The sequence below is a fragment of the Lineus longissimus genome, chromosome 5 (genome assembly GCF_910592395.1).
Source record: "Lineus longissimus chromosome 5, tnLinLong1.2, whole genome shotgun sequence".
NCBI classification, from domain to species: Eukaryota; Metazoa; Nemertea; class Pilidiophora; order Heteronemertea; family Lineidae; genus Lineus; species Lineus longissimus.
Window position 1 is genome coordinate 21,210,581 of NC_088312.1, and position 17,525 is coordinate 21,228,105.

At 41.5% G+C, this 17,525-nt stretch overlaps 1 protein-coding gene across 1 annotated transcript in view; it reads right to left on the bottom strand.

Moving 5' to 3' along the window:
* Positions 1-17,105, bottom strand: part of LOC135488768 (uncharacterized) — a 38,886-nt gene extending 21,781 nt beyond the window's left edge. Inside the window, exons 1-4 of the mRNA XM_064773564.1 lie at positions 17,050-17,105; positions 7,827-7,999; positions 7,128-7,286; positions 6,427-6,618 (exon numbers count right to left, since the gene is read on the bottom strand). Of these exons, the coding sequence (XP_064629634.1) occupies positions 6,427-6,618; positions 7,128-7,286; positions 7,827-7,992 (517 nt within the window). The 5' untranslated portion in view covers positions 7,993-7,999; positions 17,050-17,105. The remainder of the gene's footprint in view (positions 1-6,426; positions 6,619-7,127; positions 7,287-7,826; positions 8,000-17,049) is intronic.
* Positions 17,106-17,525: the final 420 nt, after the last annotated feature.

Below are 17,525 nucleotides of genomic sequence, written 5' to 3' on the forward strand. Positions count from 1 at the left end.
AACCAGCAGTGGTACATTTTGGCCAAATGCTAGGCTGCTGACTGATGAGTTACGTGTTTCTTAGTGCTGCAGGAATATCTGCAATATCTCCGGCCCTGGCAAGGTTGAAGTGCAGTGTCCATGGTCTTTGAATGCACCAACCAGTCTTTTCATAAGTTTCTGCTTCTAAAGCCAAATGCACCAAATAGCAGAGCAAGCAACTGACAGAGATGACTGAGATGATAGAAACTCAGATATCACGGATGGGGTAGATAATGCCCCCCTTCCCCGATTTCAATCACTGAAAGAGTGTTTTTCATGCATACTGGCTGCATAAAGCCAAAGGGAAGTCTTGAAATGAACTCACCACCCACCAAAAAAAAGATAGTCATGGCCCTGAGTTCTGAAGAAAACAGACAAGGCAAACTTTATCACACGGCGGCATCTTTTCCCGTTTCGTCGACTGCACGCCAAGTCTTACACGAATCACCAACCAAGACTCCTCTGACACAAATTATCAATTTTCCACTAAATCAAATCAAACGAGGACAAAACGCCGCAATCAAATTCATCCGCTCGCAATCGGCGCAGATATGGATATTCAATTCCAGAAAAACCGATAAAAGTTATTATTCCCGTCGCAGATGATCCTTGCACGCGAGCCAGGGGCCACTTTTGGAAAATTAGTAATAACCATTAACGCTGAGTTTGCTTCAGTTTTCATTCATAACGTGTATCCCTGGTATTATGTTTTAAGCGGAATTCAATTAAACCAAATCTTTTGGATGTCACAGGGATACGTGGTTCCTGCGATGGGTTTATGGATTAGGTTTTTCGTTTCATGATAATCACTATCCATGATGAAGAGGGCTCCTGTCCGGACAATGATTTTGTCTGCTTTACATTGGATCAGTAGAAATAAGGTTCATTTTGTAGAAATAAGCAGGCCACAGAGGAAAGTTTTGCTTGGGAAAACTGAAAACATGGGGAGGATGATAGAATCATAACTGCCGGCTCTGTCTTTCAAAGACCTGCTAGGAGACAGGCACGACTGAGGTATTTAGAGGCAAACACATCTAGATGCATGCAATGGACCATTCCCTTCCGTCCCGCTACCCTACTCAGTCAGCTGAAAATTGGAAATGCACTCCCAACAGATTTATTTTTGAAGCAGACTTTCGCTGATAGAGACGTGTGTCACTGGGTAGGACGTAAACCAAACCATTTCGACATGGTCACAGAACATGTCCGTCACAGTATTTCTAACTAGTCAACCTCCCCAACAGAAGTGGTCCCAACTGGATTTCTCATTGACAAGGCTGGATAGAGCCATCACTGGGTGTGTCTGAGGTCAATACATTGAGACACAACTTCAGATTTAAATCCAAGCAGTTACAAAAGTGTTTCCAATGTGGCTTGATATGATAGGGATTGCTGCCTGTGTCAGTAACCAACAGTTCAGCAAGGTTTGCTCCATCTGAACTACTTGTCTCTACCCAGTTCCAATTAGAGGCTAACATATTCAAACACATCCACAGACTCATTTCCTTGCAGTTCTGCCACACAGTGGGCCTCAGAAACCAGACTAGTCCCAGATACCAGACTGGTCCCAACAGAGTTTATTTCCGAAAAAAAATGTATCCAAAGTAGCGTTGCATAGACATGGAATGCTGGGTGAGGCATACACCAATATATTTCCCAATACATTTCATTTTTGATGTGGGCAAAGTCTGATAGAGATATGCGTCACTTGGTATGTCAGAGAGGCCAACACATTCAGACACATGTCCACAAAATCATTGCTTTTGCAACCCGCACAGAAATGGTCCCAACTGAGTTACGCTAATGTAACGACCATTTGATCCAATCTATTTGATTGATTACCAGAAGCCACCAATACCTCTCGTCACCCAAGCCATCAACATTTCTGCCTTATTCACTTGTTCAATCGACACTTGTAACCATACCCTAGTCACTGGGGACCAATATGATGATGAATAAAGAGTTATTTGGCAGTGGACAAACAGAAAATCAGGGAACCAGGACCCCATCCTGAGAGAACCAAGCCCTTTACGTTTGTAATTTCCTCGCTGCAAAAGTTACACTGGTTCACCCCCAAAATGGGTGTCTCAGCTGTGATATGTACTTCCAGATTTTCTGTTGACACTACTTCATTTCAATTTTGATGTCGTACAGAGAATCGAGAAGGATTAAGTCAGGTCACATCAGTAAAGAATGCATGTTCCACACCATTTGCTATAACAAGCATTGCATTTTAACCGTGAAATTTACTGCCCGAGGCTCTTTTTTCAAAGTGACTCACAAAAATCCCATCTCATCATTTGAGTCAGGACAATCTTGTTCTGCCGTCTCTGACTAACATTTTGCAGAGTATTCAATTTTTTGTCCAGTTTTGAAGTTCAGCAGATGATCACTTTTGAAAACTTTGGACAATAATGCAGAAGGCCAAATCACCGAAACACTCTCTGTGACTTTTTGGAGAGTGCGGTGGCACAGTGCAGTGGAAGAGCATTTGACTTGTGATCAGAAGGTTGTGGGTTCAAGTCCCGGCCAATGCCACACTTGTTGGTAGCCTAATGGCCAAGTGTAGCACATGCGCACCCTGGTTTCTAAAGAAAGTTTCTGGATTAGGCAGGGGAATAATGTCAAGAGCTTCGAGAATGTTTGACAAAGCGCTATAATAGAAAACTTTATTTTATTTTTCATCAAAATCTCTTTTACAGCACTGGAACCACAGAATCAAAGGCCGGCTATCACTTTTATTCATTTCTCTGTTAAGTTTTACAATAATGTCATAGGTCACCATGCCACGTTTATTAGGAATCTTTTCATCCTCTACATGATGTCTTGTTTATTTTTAGCAAAACAGTCAGATTTAAAACACAATTCAATACTGACGCACACAAGCATCACAGTATCTATTTGCGTTGCTCTTTCCTAGCAATTCAACACGCCTGATATGGCATCTTTGATAATGGCAGAATCGCGTCTTTGTAAATGACATAATGCGATTCTGCGCCAGGTTTTGAATGGATTCACATTGCCGATTCACGGCTGTAATTATCGAGGAGGATCTCTACGACAAGCGGCGAGGAGAAGTAGCGGGGACTATCCAGGAACGTTGAATAGGAGTAGAATATACCAAAGAGACGGAATTAATTAATCATGAATAGTAATTGTCAGGAGTTGGCTTTCATGTTTTGTGGAGATTATGATGGGCATGACTGGTGGATAGAAGATAAAGCAGAGGAGGTCAGATTGCATTTGGAGCAGCTCCTAATGATGTACATTGCAGCATTTATGCACACACCTGACATTTTGGGCACAGCAGTAGTAAATAATGAGGCCAGATAGTCGTATGTATGCAGCAGGCTGTAACGATTCTGTCTCATGAGCATCTTCTTCCAATTTAACCCACCTAACAGGCAGTCTTATATGATGTGGCAATCACAGAACAATGAGGAGTCCCCAAGCTAGTTACAGATTTATACTACCTGATCATGAACCAGACATTCACCTCATCCCTTATTTACAACAACGAGATCAAATCCTTTTTCACATCAAGTCAAACTTCTTATCTAAAAGGTGGTTTAGCTCAAAGCACGATAGAAACCTCAGCTGTAAGTCCGACATAGAAAAAACCCCATCTAATAAGATGAAAAGAGCTCGCTTTAGGTCTTCCCAATCCTATTACCACACCTTGCCGCTAAACGCATTTATAAAAGTCACAGAGCTGACTTTGCCTGGTCTGATGTATTTTGCAACATTGGTAATCATAAGACGATGCTGGGAAGAAAGTGAGACAAGGTTTAGAATGTCGGAGGAAAGTTGTGGGTTTTGCGTTCATTGCCATTTCAGAGAATGACAGAATTCCATATTGCATGTTTGGATGCCACTTCTGATTCTAGTGGCACCAGCTTTTGACGGAGAACTCCATCAGCAATTGTATCATACAAGCGTTGATATACACCAAACAGAGTTCTAATACAAGCGGGAATTGCTTTAGTCCTAAAGTACTCCAGGTTTTTTGCAGGATGGTTTTCAACAGCTAGAGGTGAACCAAAGGTAAGACACCACCTCGGCTGCAGGATTTGTAAACACAATTTACGAGAGGCAGGAGGGTGTCACAGACTGCAGTCAACACTTGCAGGGATGAAGGCCAGCTTTCAATTTATATACTGATCATGGCTCATCTTGTAAACTTTAGCCATACTTTCAACCGCCAAATTCTCAAAGGCATTTTATATTCGCAGATTTTTGCAAATAGAGAGTCTTTTTGGTAATGTTTTACATCCTCGTAATAATTTCTTGGTTTACACACTTGTAGGGGACGATTCTGTAACCATCATCCAACTGAACAAAATTACATTACCAGAACAGCTTGATCGAGAAATCACTTCCGTGGGCACTTTAGAAGGTGTTCTGGTACCAATACTGCTTAGACACCAATAAGGCATCCAAGTCAGTCTTCTTGACACAACTTTCCCAAAACAAAAACTTGCACCTTTAAAGTGAGATTGCGAATAAACGACACACTCTTTCCTGAAAGAAAGTTTAAGCCAGGTCCTAAAGAGGCACCTGAGGGGAAGACTACATTGCCGATAAATAAACCACAAGTAGTTGTTTTTAAAGCATATACAGGGAGGTGATGCCAAGAATAACTATATGCCAGACTTGTAAACAGATCAAACAAAATAAGAGTCATATTTGATGGAGTTTCCCTGTACCTTGCTTAATAATTTACACCAAGGTGTGATCTTGCCAAGCAAACATCATCCATCTTGAGGAAAAGCTTCGTCATCATATATACATCTAACCTGATGCTTGGAAAGATTAAAGCGCCTAGCAGATGATAGACTTGTATTACTGTGACCTGCAATGAGTGATTAAAAGATTGCTTGTCTGCAGGTCAAACCGGTAATAGCTGGGTTTATTTTGTCTCACGCAATAACTATGCAGGTCTGAACCATAAAACTTTCACTGCATGACACTTGAGACTGTAAAGATCAGTGTACTGTTGTTATTCAGAAGGGTGAAGTTGTCTGTGTGATTGCACAACCTTTGCATTGAACTTTGCATAGTTCTACACCGTCATTGTCATTTATCACTAATGCCTTGCTCATCTAATGTCACTTTTGGTTCAACAGCATGCCTTGCTCATCAAATGTCACTTTTGGTTCAACAGCATGCCTTGCTCATCAAATGTCACTTTTGGTTCAACAGCAACAGATTCTGTCGCTGTCATCGTACACAAGCAACATCCCAAACAATTGACGGGCAAACATCCGCAACTTTTTGATAAAAGGCAAAAATAGCAATATGGCAACAGCAATTTTGAAAATAATGAAAACTATAATCTCCTCAAAGACTTGATAGACAATGGGAACGATTTTCTGGTAAGCCAATTGCCACATTCGTTAGACGAACACAACAACACAGCCATCAACATAATCTCTTGTTCTGGCGCGGATTTCAAGGCACCTGAACTCTCTTCGCCCACATTTCAAATCCAGCTTTTCCAAATCTCTGGGACTGGAATGAAATGCCAACCTGCTGCACATGACATTGCCTGACATATCAATATAATCCACACGGAATATGAGCTGGAACTCAGGATTTAAAACGAAATGAAAAACATGACAATTTTGAAAACAAAGCTTTTGAGATCGAATATCTGGAGCTGCATCTTGTATAACATCAAGTAGTGCTATACTTGTTGCTGCTGAAAATCAACCCAAATGTATTTCTTTTGCACAATCTAGAATTCACAGGCATATTTTATAGCAGACACGCCAAACAAACCTGGAATTAAATGAAACAAACAATACAAACAAACAATAAATATGAACAACGAATGCACTTAAAGGGAACTGAAACCGCCAAGCCAGTTCATATGACCTCGTTTTCATTTCCCGCGTATCGGGTGATCAGAACGAGGCTAGAATGAAACGTTGCGCCAAGCTGTCAATCATTGAGTGACGTCACTACTATGGAATTTACTACAAAAACTCATGAATGAAAGATCGCATGACTCACGTGATTCTCACATGATTCTCAATGATAACAAATTGAACTGCGCATGCTCGGGCACTGGGGGCGGAGCTACAAATCCTGAACTCGAATAGGAAGTTGGAAGTTTGACTTTCTCGGGCGGTGAAAGTCGAAAAGTTGAATATAAATCGCTTGGCGGTTCCAGTTCCCTTTAAGGTCGTGTAACACATCAACAGATCAGATGCATGTTGGTCCCGTCCTGAACTACCACCATGTTTATGTAGAAAAGTGAATGGCATAATATGGGGCGAAATATGGTGTAATAAGATGGTCACTGTGTTACAGCGCTGCATCTTTGGTACCAATTTGCAAAGGATGGTCTCACAAACAGGTAATACAGACAGTCTCCAAAGATAGAATTCGAAAGTAGCTCACCTTTTTCAGTCAAGGCCACTGCAGATGAATCCCGACCTTGCCGTCCAGCTCTTACTCGACAGTCTTTAGTAATCGTCTTAGTCGCGTTACAACTCGTTCCAGAAGTGGGAAGGAGTGCAAGAACCTTGGTCTTTTTACCATTAATGCAAGTTGACCAAGCTGTGTCCTTCTTTTTGTACCGGCATTTTTCAACTGAAAACATAAAGAATGAGCAATTTATTGGTTCTCATTTGGCTTGTTGAACTAGGCCAAATCATCATGCTGATCACGGGGAGGGGCACTCCCAAAGAAGGGTATGCACTTCCATGCCCCTTACGACAGGCAGGCAAGAGCAGTGAGCAAGTTCAATCCACTCCCATTTCAGCGAGGTGAGAATTGGATTTTCGGATATTTGCGGGTGTCATGTTGAGTCACGTATAATCTGCCTACAGCGACAGTGTTTTTATTTGTGAGTCAGGCAGTTTTCGCTTTAAAAATCGGGCTTACCCCACTTCTTGTTGGTGCAAAGTTTGTGTTCTCGTAAAGATGAACGCAGCAGTGGGTTGGTTGGGCGTAAACACGTAAACGCACCCTTTGCCGGGCAAATTTTTTCACACCTGGATTGTTTGAGTGATCTCTTTTTATCACGGCGTGTATCTTCATCATTGACTTAAAATGTGTCCGAGTACTACGAAACCAACAGCTGATTTTACAATTCATACCTTTTTGTCTCGATGCTGTGCAGGGTTTTTCAAATATTTTGGATGGTTCACACGTCCGGCCACGCCTGGCTTTCACCAATGTAGCATTTCTTGACTTCTTGCCATCAACGCAGGGTCCCCACGACGCGGCACTGACAGTTGGCTTCTCATATTTGCAACCTGAAATATGGATATTCATTTGAAGTGTTGAAAATTTCTACTAAGCCTGCAACAAAACTTGTACAACAAGACAGATATTATCAGCAGGATATCATCAGCAGACGATATCAGCAGAAATTGTACTACTTGGTTGGTGTTTTCGAAGAGGATTGTCAATACCATTTTAGAAAGGGAAACAAAATTAATGCCAAACAAATAGGAGCTGGAGCAAGAGTTTACTTTTCTGCCATTGTGAAGTATCTCACAGCAGACGGCCCTACATTTGCATGTAAAGCCGCCCATGACAACAAGAAATCCAGCCACAAATCACACCACTGCACTGAGGAGTTCAACAAGCTTCTCTGCTCTGGCGATTGCATAGGGTGATGTTGCCAAACATACAGGCTGTCCTTCACCCAAATGCACCGGCAGTGCCAAGAAATAAACAATTCAGTGCATTCGACAACCTCACAATGGCCTTTCTAAAGGTCACTAAACATTTTAAAATAGATCACTGTCACAACATCGATACTATTAAAAATCAAATTGGTCTGGCCTTACCACTTTTTCTACTACGGTCTCGGTCACCCCGGTCAGCCCGATCTTTTTTTTGTTTTTTTCGTTGGCGTCCCCGGGCACCCCGTTCCTCCCGATTAAGGCTGTCCTCAGCAAACGCTAACTCTAGGATGACGCATAGAACCAGACACAATATAAGAGGGCGCAACATGATTGCTCTGCAAGAAGAAAGAAAGAAACGACTAAAACCTTGCAAGAATCTGGTATGTTTCTCATCAAACTCGAGTCCAGTCACGCCGGTGCACATTTTGATTATTCTGACACCTCTAATTAACAGAAACTGTTCATCTTTCTGAAATCTGCAATCCATTTCAACCTAAAGTGAAAGGAAGACACAACTACATTTACAGGAATGCGGAAACTTGACAACAACATTTTTAGTTTATTTCAAAGGTAGAATCAGATTCGCAACAGAAGCGTTAGAGATTTAAATGCCACTGAACAACACAGAAATCACTCGAGTGTAAATACCAAACGACTATATCATAGAGGATTTGGGTTTCTCTTTGAATTTTACAGGGAGTACACAAATACCAAGAATACGCAATTTGAATGTTTCTGACAGGATTGAGTTTGAATGTTCGATTGGAAGCAGATCAAAGGAAGGGAAATATCACAACTTTATGAGAAGGAAACAGATCTACGTACGGTACATTCGTTTTACAAATGCAGTGGAACCGAGTTGGTAAACAAATGGTTTAGTGGATCATTTTCCAAGGTTCGACTGTATCTTGAGGTCATCATTTCAGTCACCATTTACGGCGAACCTGAGGCAATTCAGGCAACCATTTACTACTGACGAAAGTGTTTTATGTCTAATACAACACCACAATGGTAAAAGTCCTAAAAAAACTCATCAAACTCTGAACTAGTGGTAAATTGAGGAGCTGTCTGACGATAGAACATAGATTATATACAAAGTCTGTAACAAACTCACCTTTTTTTTTACAAGTGTTAACCCAGAATATTAGAAACCTGTCAGAAACTTCCAAAGATCGACGTGAACAATCCTACCAAAATCCACTATATAGAACACCACAAACTTTTTAGAATATATCCGCTTGGGGAAGGAGCACAGGCCAACACTGCGTAAGCACCAAAGCTTCCAAAATCCAATTAAATAATGACAAGCTAGAGCAGTAGCATCAGTAGCATATCCATTATGACACGCCAGCTCAAAGTGGATTCTGACTGGTGAACGATAATAGAATTCTCAAGCAGCGAGGTAGTAATAGCATTACCGCTAGGATTTATGTACACAACTTGTATCGGATGTTAACCCACGTTAAAGGTGTTGAGATGAGACCATCTTCCAAGAACTATGATCTCAGTTAGTACTGGTAGCTTGGTTTCTGAGGTAGACTATATAGCAACCATAAAAGCCACGTATTATTTCTATCATAGATGCCACTGCCATGTCAGAACTTCTGGTTCCACTTTCACCCTTTGGCAGCAGTCAATGTAAACTAAAGTTAACTCTGTAAACCCCTACTATTACTGATGAAAGATTTGAGGAAATTGTGGTGAACCGCCCAGTATTTTCATATTTGGTACACGGAGCAATTCTCACCATCCTCTCCTGAAGGACAAGGCTACATATATACTTCTCAAATTGATCCCCTGGCTATCGCAACCATCGAATAATACGAATAGCACTTCCCCGACTCATTCCCAAAATGAAAAGACCATTAGCCGCTGCTAAATATGTACCACAGAGCCCATTCTCGCCCATGGTAAGTACGATCCCATATTAATAGGCCATAGCTAGTTCTTATAAGTAAATTCTCTTATACAGCAACAAGGTTTTATGTGTTATGGTACTGTCATATTATCTGTTGTGTTCTTTAGAATCAGTTAGACCACACCCAAGGCAATAGAGTTTAGCCTAGATTTGCTGTTATCTCTGATGTACCAAGACCTGTAGAAGACAGAAAGTCCATCGGCGTTAAGTGTGTGGAAAGGATACGTCAAGCCCATTATTGCTATCTCACTGACTGAGGGGCCTAGGTGGAAGATTCTCCTACCACTCACCACCGATGTTGCTGATGAGCTGTTCTTAAACATGTAGAGATCGCTAAATGATAACACTCTCCTGATAGCTTCACTGTAGCCTACAACATCACAAGAAATCCCAATCCATCACGTCCGCTGCATTAGCAACACAACAACTTCACCAAGGCATTGATTTTTTTGTGGCATCTGAGAAAGAATTCATGAGGGAGACTTGTGTACTTAATTGGTGCAACTACAGTTATATCAGCAAGTTTGCCTCTTTGCCCTCCCTATGGACTTGAGGCATTGAGGCTTCAAATACATAACACATTCATTTTACAACTGCTTTTGCAGTTGCTGCAATGTGCTGTAATGGTTTACATATAGACTTTCTTACTAAAGAACACTGTAGCACCAAGTAGATGATTTAGCTGAATGAAGATACACCAATTCTTCCAACAAACTATAAAGAATCATACATTTGGATGTAAAAGATATAACACTGGGTTTTGACTTATTTCTACGGTGGCTGGGAAAGGACATGGTGATTTTTATTTTCAATGACGATGTTTATTTTTTATCTCAGGCGCCTGACTTACTAACTCAGGCGCCTGACTTACTATCTCAGGCGCCTGACTTACTAACTCAGGCGCCTGACTTACTAACTCAGGCGCCTGACTTACTAACTCAGGCGCCTGACTTACTAACTCAGGTGCCTGAATTACTAACTCAGGCGCCTGACCTACTAACTCAGGCGCCTGACTTACTAACTCAGGCGCCTGACTTACTATCTCAGGCGCCTGACTTACTATCTCAGGCGCCTGACTTACTAACTCAGGCGCCTGAGTTATTAACTCAGGCGCCTGACATACGAAAACGAGGCTGGTTGATCAGTGCACGCGATACTGGGCATTTTACATTTTGACATAAAGGCGTCGCAGAAGAAGAAGGGTCACTTAGCAAGGACGCGTCTTAGATGCCTTGCACTAATCCTAATGCCGAACCGCTCTTTGAGAACAGCGAGGATTTCCTTCTGATTCAGCGCAAGACCGAACAGTTCCTTAACGATGGCATCCAGCTTAGTGAGCTCACCAGCCTCGTTTTCGTAAGTCAGGCGCCTGAGTTAGTAAGTCAGGCGCCCGAGTTAGTAAGTCAGGCGCCCGAGTTAGTAAGTCAGGCGCCCGAGATAGTAAGTCAGGCGCCTGAGATAGTAAGTCAGGCGCCTGAGTTAGTAAGTCAGGCGCCTGAGATAAAAAATAAACATCGTCATTGAAAATAAAAAAACCATGTCCTTTCCCAGCCACCGTATATTTCAAACACCATATCTCTACTAAGGCGATGTGACAACAAGCAAAAGATCGTAAAGCAGGCATGGAAAACAAACGTTTTTCACTCATTACAGCCTACCGGGTTGACCATATCAAGGGACTCCGAATTCAGGAACACAAGATGACTCGGAACCTAGATTTGCAAATGCCCGAAGTTCAGGATTTTGATTTTCCAGGGTTAGTTAGACTGCAGAAACCGGGCTGCATATCTTTTTTAAAGTACGGCCCGTAAAAAACACAAGTACATAATGAATATTGACAGCACGGGTCAAAGGCCAAGTCAACACTTTATGTAGTGCATGACAGTTTTTGCCTGATTCTGCAATATTACACCAGGTCCATCTCAACCCAAGTATGCCAGATAACATAAGACCTTAATGCACAGTTGATTGTATCTAATTTACACACTATTCTGTTATTCTGATGGTGGTATGAACTTTTTACAGACATGAACTACATTCTCAACATATGTAAAAAGTTCATGCCAAGCGACAAGTTCAGCTGCAAACATCTCTATGTGGGTGAAAAGTGCCGGTTCAATCACAACAAAATCACTCTATTTTAACCTGCATTGTGTCTGCTACAAAGCTGTGGACAAGCGAGGCCAAACAAGCATATACTGTGGTCTGTCCCTCACCAACGTAAAAACAGTTCGAGTCGAGATGGAATCAGAGCTGACATTAGTGACAAGTTAGGTATGAAAATATGGGAACAGGCGGCACTGTGTACAGTTCCTTAAAGCATAGATACTTTTAAATAGACCTCCAGACGCGTTTCGCCTCATTTATTTTGCATCGCATAGGCTCATCAGTGGGGTTACGATGTGAATTGACGGATGGTTTTTGTTCAAGTGACAAGTTAGGACATTATATTCGAAGGGTACTGATAGATCTACTCATTGATGCAAACGTTGAGGACCAGCAGCAAAACTATCAAAAACTTACCTTATAAAAAAACTACACAAATTCCTCGATTCGGCAACGAATAGCCTACAGACAAATAGTTTGATCTCGTTGGCAATAATGCAGGTCACAATCGAAGCATGAACACAAACCAACTAATAACCAGATAAAACTGGTTCACAGATTGTCATGGAGACAAGTTCTAGGAAATTCAGGAAATGAGTTCCTAGGCCTTTGTGCACTTGGCTCTTGGTGCGTGGGTTTTGAGTAGGAGGTGCCTAAAAGCGACTAATGACTTCCACGAGACATTCTAACAATATAATTTCCTCTAACCTTTTCCCAACCAATTACTTTTACACAATAGGCCTATTGAGAGATGAAATGCTGAAGTCCAACGTTTCCCCTTCAACAGCATCTTGATATAAAGGAGAAGTGTCTCGGGAATAGCGTGCTAGATAACTGTGTATGAGGAAATTTTCGCATGCATCTCCAGCCCCAAATCTGCACAGTTTAACCCTTAAAACGCCGAACTTCCCAGGATTTCTCAGAAGGGGTGCATGTCTTCATCCCCAGACGAACTGTCTCCACGAGGGACCCCATCAATAGCAAAAACTGTGCGTAAAAGCCTCGTTGGCGGTTAAAGGGTTAACTCTGCAAACAACGTCAGAGCGAATGTGGCGATATCCCGAGATTCTCGTCCTTCATCAGATGAGGATATTGCATGCACAAAAAAAGACATCATCACATGACCACAACCAATGGAAAAGAATGAGCAATAAAGAGTAGGACTTAGTTCTATTGTTTCTCTCTATCAATAATGACAGAAAACAGATTGGGCAGTTTGTTTGGACAGTTTGCAGGCTATCAAAACAACTAACTGTTTTTATGAAATTATCCAGACTACAGTGATGCTAAGGGAAAGACCAGAAAAGACTAGCGATTTTTGTTGCTATGACCTGTCTGTGACATAGCGACGACGACAAGATGCTAAGTGTCCATATCAAGACTAACATATACACTTGAATGAAACTTAAAGAGCCCCCTTGTTTAATAAGACGTAAGGAGCCCCCTCATCTGAATGAGACTTAAAGAGGCCCCTCCTTTGAATGAGACTCAAAGAGCCCCTCGTCTGAATGAGACTTGAGGAACCCCCCCCCTCGTCTGAATGAGACATAAAGCAACCCCCTCCTTTGAATGAGACTTAAAGAGCCCCCTCGTCTGAATGAAACATAAAGCACCCCCTCGTCTGAATGAGACTTAAAGAGCCCCCTCGTCTGAATGACACCTCAGGAGCACCCCTCTTCATGCTGCAGCATGTTGAACTCCTTCCAACCTCCGATTCCATGAGCCACCACACAAGCGTCATACCCAAGGCACAGTGTATAGAGTAGCACAATTACAGCACTTAAGACATGACTAGACTAATTTTGTCTTCCTCTTACCTGTGTTTCCCTCCTTTTAGTTTTGGGATGATTATATCACAGCAGATGAAGCTTCCCGGTTGCCTAGCAACAAGCTTTATTCTGAAGGAACACCTGGGCCCAGATCTGTAATGATGAATACAAGTTTTAAGTTTGAGTCAACCTTGGTCCCAAACAAGATGTGACGTACAATGATTCTCTGTATATATGCGGTCAGTGTTCTGCTCATGCGAGGGGAGGGCATCGCCGCAACTTCACATTTATGGGCTGTAGATCTGAAGGGAGGTGTGCTCAATCACAGTAACAATGCCCAAGGGGCCGAGGCTGACTATAAACGACTGGTAACCCTGCCCCTCAGATTCACATCTCCCCTGCATAGTACGAGAGTGGAATTCAATGTCGATGGATCAGATTGAAAAGGTTAGGATCAAGCAGTCGCCACAAGGACCCAGATGGCTGCCACTGCGACTGAAGGCTCAAATATCTAAGCGTCTGCAGATGGTTATGTGAGAAAGCATTGTTATCATAGTCATGGCATGGAATTAGCTCAAAATGAGTTATGATAACTGTGAAATATGGACCTGAATGTTTCTAATGAAAATATCAGACAATTCCAATGAAAACACTACACAGCAAGGTAGTTAGTTGGTAGGCACAGGTAGTCTTAACATTTTGAAAAATGAAAGTTCTTCACCATTTTTAAAAGTCCTATTACTGTCAATTTTATCACAATTCGAACAAATTAAAAGTGAAATCTCCAAAATAAGAACATCACAACAATGATTCATCCAGGATGGACTGAGATACCGTAATCAGACAAGAACAATAATTTCTGCTTTTGTGAATCATACGGTATTTCCTCAGAACACAGGAAGCTGAGGAGGAGAGGTCCATTGTTCTCATAAACGTCCCCTACGGCGACTCAGGCTTCGCTGAGATCACGCTGAGATCGTAATGATTATTGCTGCTGTCAAGCGCTAATAAAATTCTCAGGAGGATACTGCGAGACGTATCTGGATGATTTTGATGAAAATTCTGCTCAAATAATAAAACAAGCCCAATTTCTAGCAGTTATAATTTTTTGTTGAAATGAGGATTATAACACAAGATTTTACTCTTTTTAAAAAAATTTTGAATACGTCAAAATCTCCTGATACGCAGGCAGGGAATGCCGAAAATTAGTTTTGGGTGAGGAACTATCACCACCAGACTTCTTGCACAAAGACATTTTGTCCCGACGGTCTGTCCTCGGTCTAAACACCCAAAGGGAATAATTTATCAGGGAATCAGGGGAGACGTCTGCACAAAGGGGCACCTGTCATTATTTATGGGCGCAAAATTCATCAACCGGCATACCCAATTGGTTTTCATCAACTTTGCCTAGAGCATAGTCTGTTTTAACTCAATTCGAGCAGAAATCTGGCTTAGACTCTTGAGAAGCAGACTCTACGATCAAAGTTTCAAGTATGTTGGCTGCAATGAGTGAAGAGCCATATCAACCCAAATACAGCAAAGATTTTCCACTTCAACAACAACACAAAAGCAACCCGAATTTTTCTGGGAATTTTTAAGTAAAAATCACAGAATACAATGCACTCAGGAAACATCATTCAAGATCCATTTTGATGTTGCAGGAATTTTATGTTAGACAAATGTTAGAGATATTTCTAGTCCGACTGTCTGACTAAACTGAAGTAGCTTGACATTTTTGTCAGTTCTCCCTGAAACCTGATTTCCTTGAAGATGACAGTGAGACTCTCAAGCTAGACTTTCTTGACAGGGAGTCAAATCTGAGTCTTGACAAAATCTCAAACATTTTATTTTGCTGAGAATTTTAAAACTAAGGGTCCCAGGCAGCGTTTCATTCTTCAAAAGACACTTTCGGGAGATGCCTGAAGTGGTTGAGTGTCCGTGATTGGTTGTCTAAATTTCAATTACACGAAATGATAATGGAAATCCATTAAGAAATGTTTACCCCATTTAAAGGGACAACATAGGCGTGAGATTTACCTGGCCAGGAGGATAGTAACCCTGCTTGCCACCATGCGCTGCCACTTGTAGTATCACACTAATGATGATTTCTAAAGGATTTTCACCAGTGTTGCAAAGCAGCTTTGGACACTGGCCTGTGAATTTCAGAGGCCTGTCATTACAGTACACTCCATTCTGGAAACCATTCTTAAGAAAAACACACGCCCAACTTGTCCCTTTAAAATTTACACACCAAGCCAGGAAAGCTCTTTCCTCCTTTTCATTTACCTACACTTTCTAAATCACTACACCTGGTGCAGGTCAATCTCATTGAACTTTTTAGAGTGCCAAGAGAAATGGTTTCACCACAAATCATGAAGATGTCAGAAGTGTAAACGCCTGCTAGCAATGGTTTCTAGCAAGTACAGTAGAACATTTCTAGACACCCTGTGGACTGACAAGTGCTGCCCTTAATAGAGATGTCCTGATTAGAGAGGTCAAATTCAATGAAGAAAACCAATTTGGGACCAAAACTGGTGTCCTTAATAGAGAGGTTCCAATATATCAAAGAATCTACAGGCCTACTCTAACCATACTTGTTTCTACCTGAGAAGTTGGTAGTGTTTTGTAAGGTAACTTTAATAAACTGAAATTTCCAGGTCATCACAACTTTGTTTATCATGTTTATAGAACTTGTTAAGACCCTATGTTTGTGTTAGGAAAAAGTCATCACAACTCTAACAAATTGGATACAGCAAGATTTTTTCTGCCAGCAATTTCAGCCGGTATAATAATTGTGTTGCTGGTGAGCTATTAGTGGAACACCAATCGTGTTGATTAGTTATTAGAAAATCAGCATAACTTATCAACAAAATTAGGTCAACAGACCAACTCAAGTTCATGACACCAGGACAGGTAGGACAATCATTAAACCTTTAAATTTTTTATCCTAATTCATACTGAATTTTGCCTGGATTCAGGGACAAATCCAGGGAGCGCTGAAAACTTATTACTTCATGGTATCTGATGGACATTATGGGATGACGAATAATATTTCCTTAACAATTTCGACTTACTGTGAGATGTGAGAGACCCCTATCGGCGACTTGATCTATTTTCATCTTGCCTACCTAGCTGCTGCCTACATTGTCCCTTTAAAAATCTCAAAAGCAATTAGAACTCATTCAAAAACAAAGTGACAGCTAATTTCAAGGATGGGATTCAGTTTTTTATTTTCCAGAAAATGACTCCTACCCTTGAAATGGGCATTTACTGCAGTTTGACGGAGTTTTAATTGCTTCAGGGTTGAAATAGGTGAAACGGGGGTGAAACCTGGTCAACCCTCAAATGTACATGTAAAACTGCCGAACACCGGGTCATCCACTACCCAAATAAACAGTATAATGTACAGTTGTTCGGGTCGCTATGCCAACACAATGAGACAATGTATCTACTGTAGATGCAGCGGCCGATAAACTTCTCTTTTTCTCAAAAACTACAACGAACACCACTTCGAAAACTTCACAACAGATAAATAAACACTACCAGAACAAAATGAGACCAATTCGACAAAAAATCTTGACTTTGTACTCACTTTCTTTCCCAAATAAACAAAGAACTTTCCCAACTTGTTCTTGTGTATACTCCCACAGTCTGACGTCATGATATGATCTAGCCAGAATCCAGTAAAATCCAGTTGGAGTATGATAATATGATAATTGCACCACGTGGGTTTAATTGCTGCCCCTTAACCGTGTCGGGGTGGTTGATGGGGTGGTGGGTTAGTGGGGGGTTAGTGTAAGGTGACGTTTGGGGGTGCTTCCTAAAAATAAGTTGATGGATGGATTTAGCTTTGTCCCCGGGTGTTGTCCTCGGCAGGTCTGATCATTGGCAGGCCAGGTTGTGACAATGTCTTCTAACTTCCTACTACTTGATTTAAAAATGGAACTGGGTGGGGTACATTCGAGGTTTCCCACTGGTATATTTTCTCTACCAGTCTAGAGATACATGCAGAACTGGTTGGAATAGATTCAGATGTCCTCGAACGGCTGTATTGTTGTAAATAGAAAT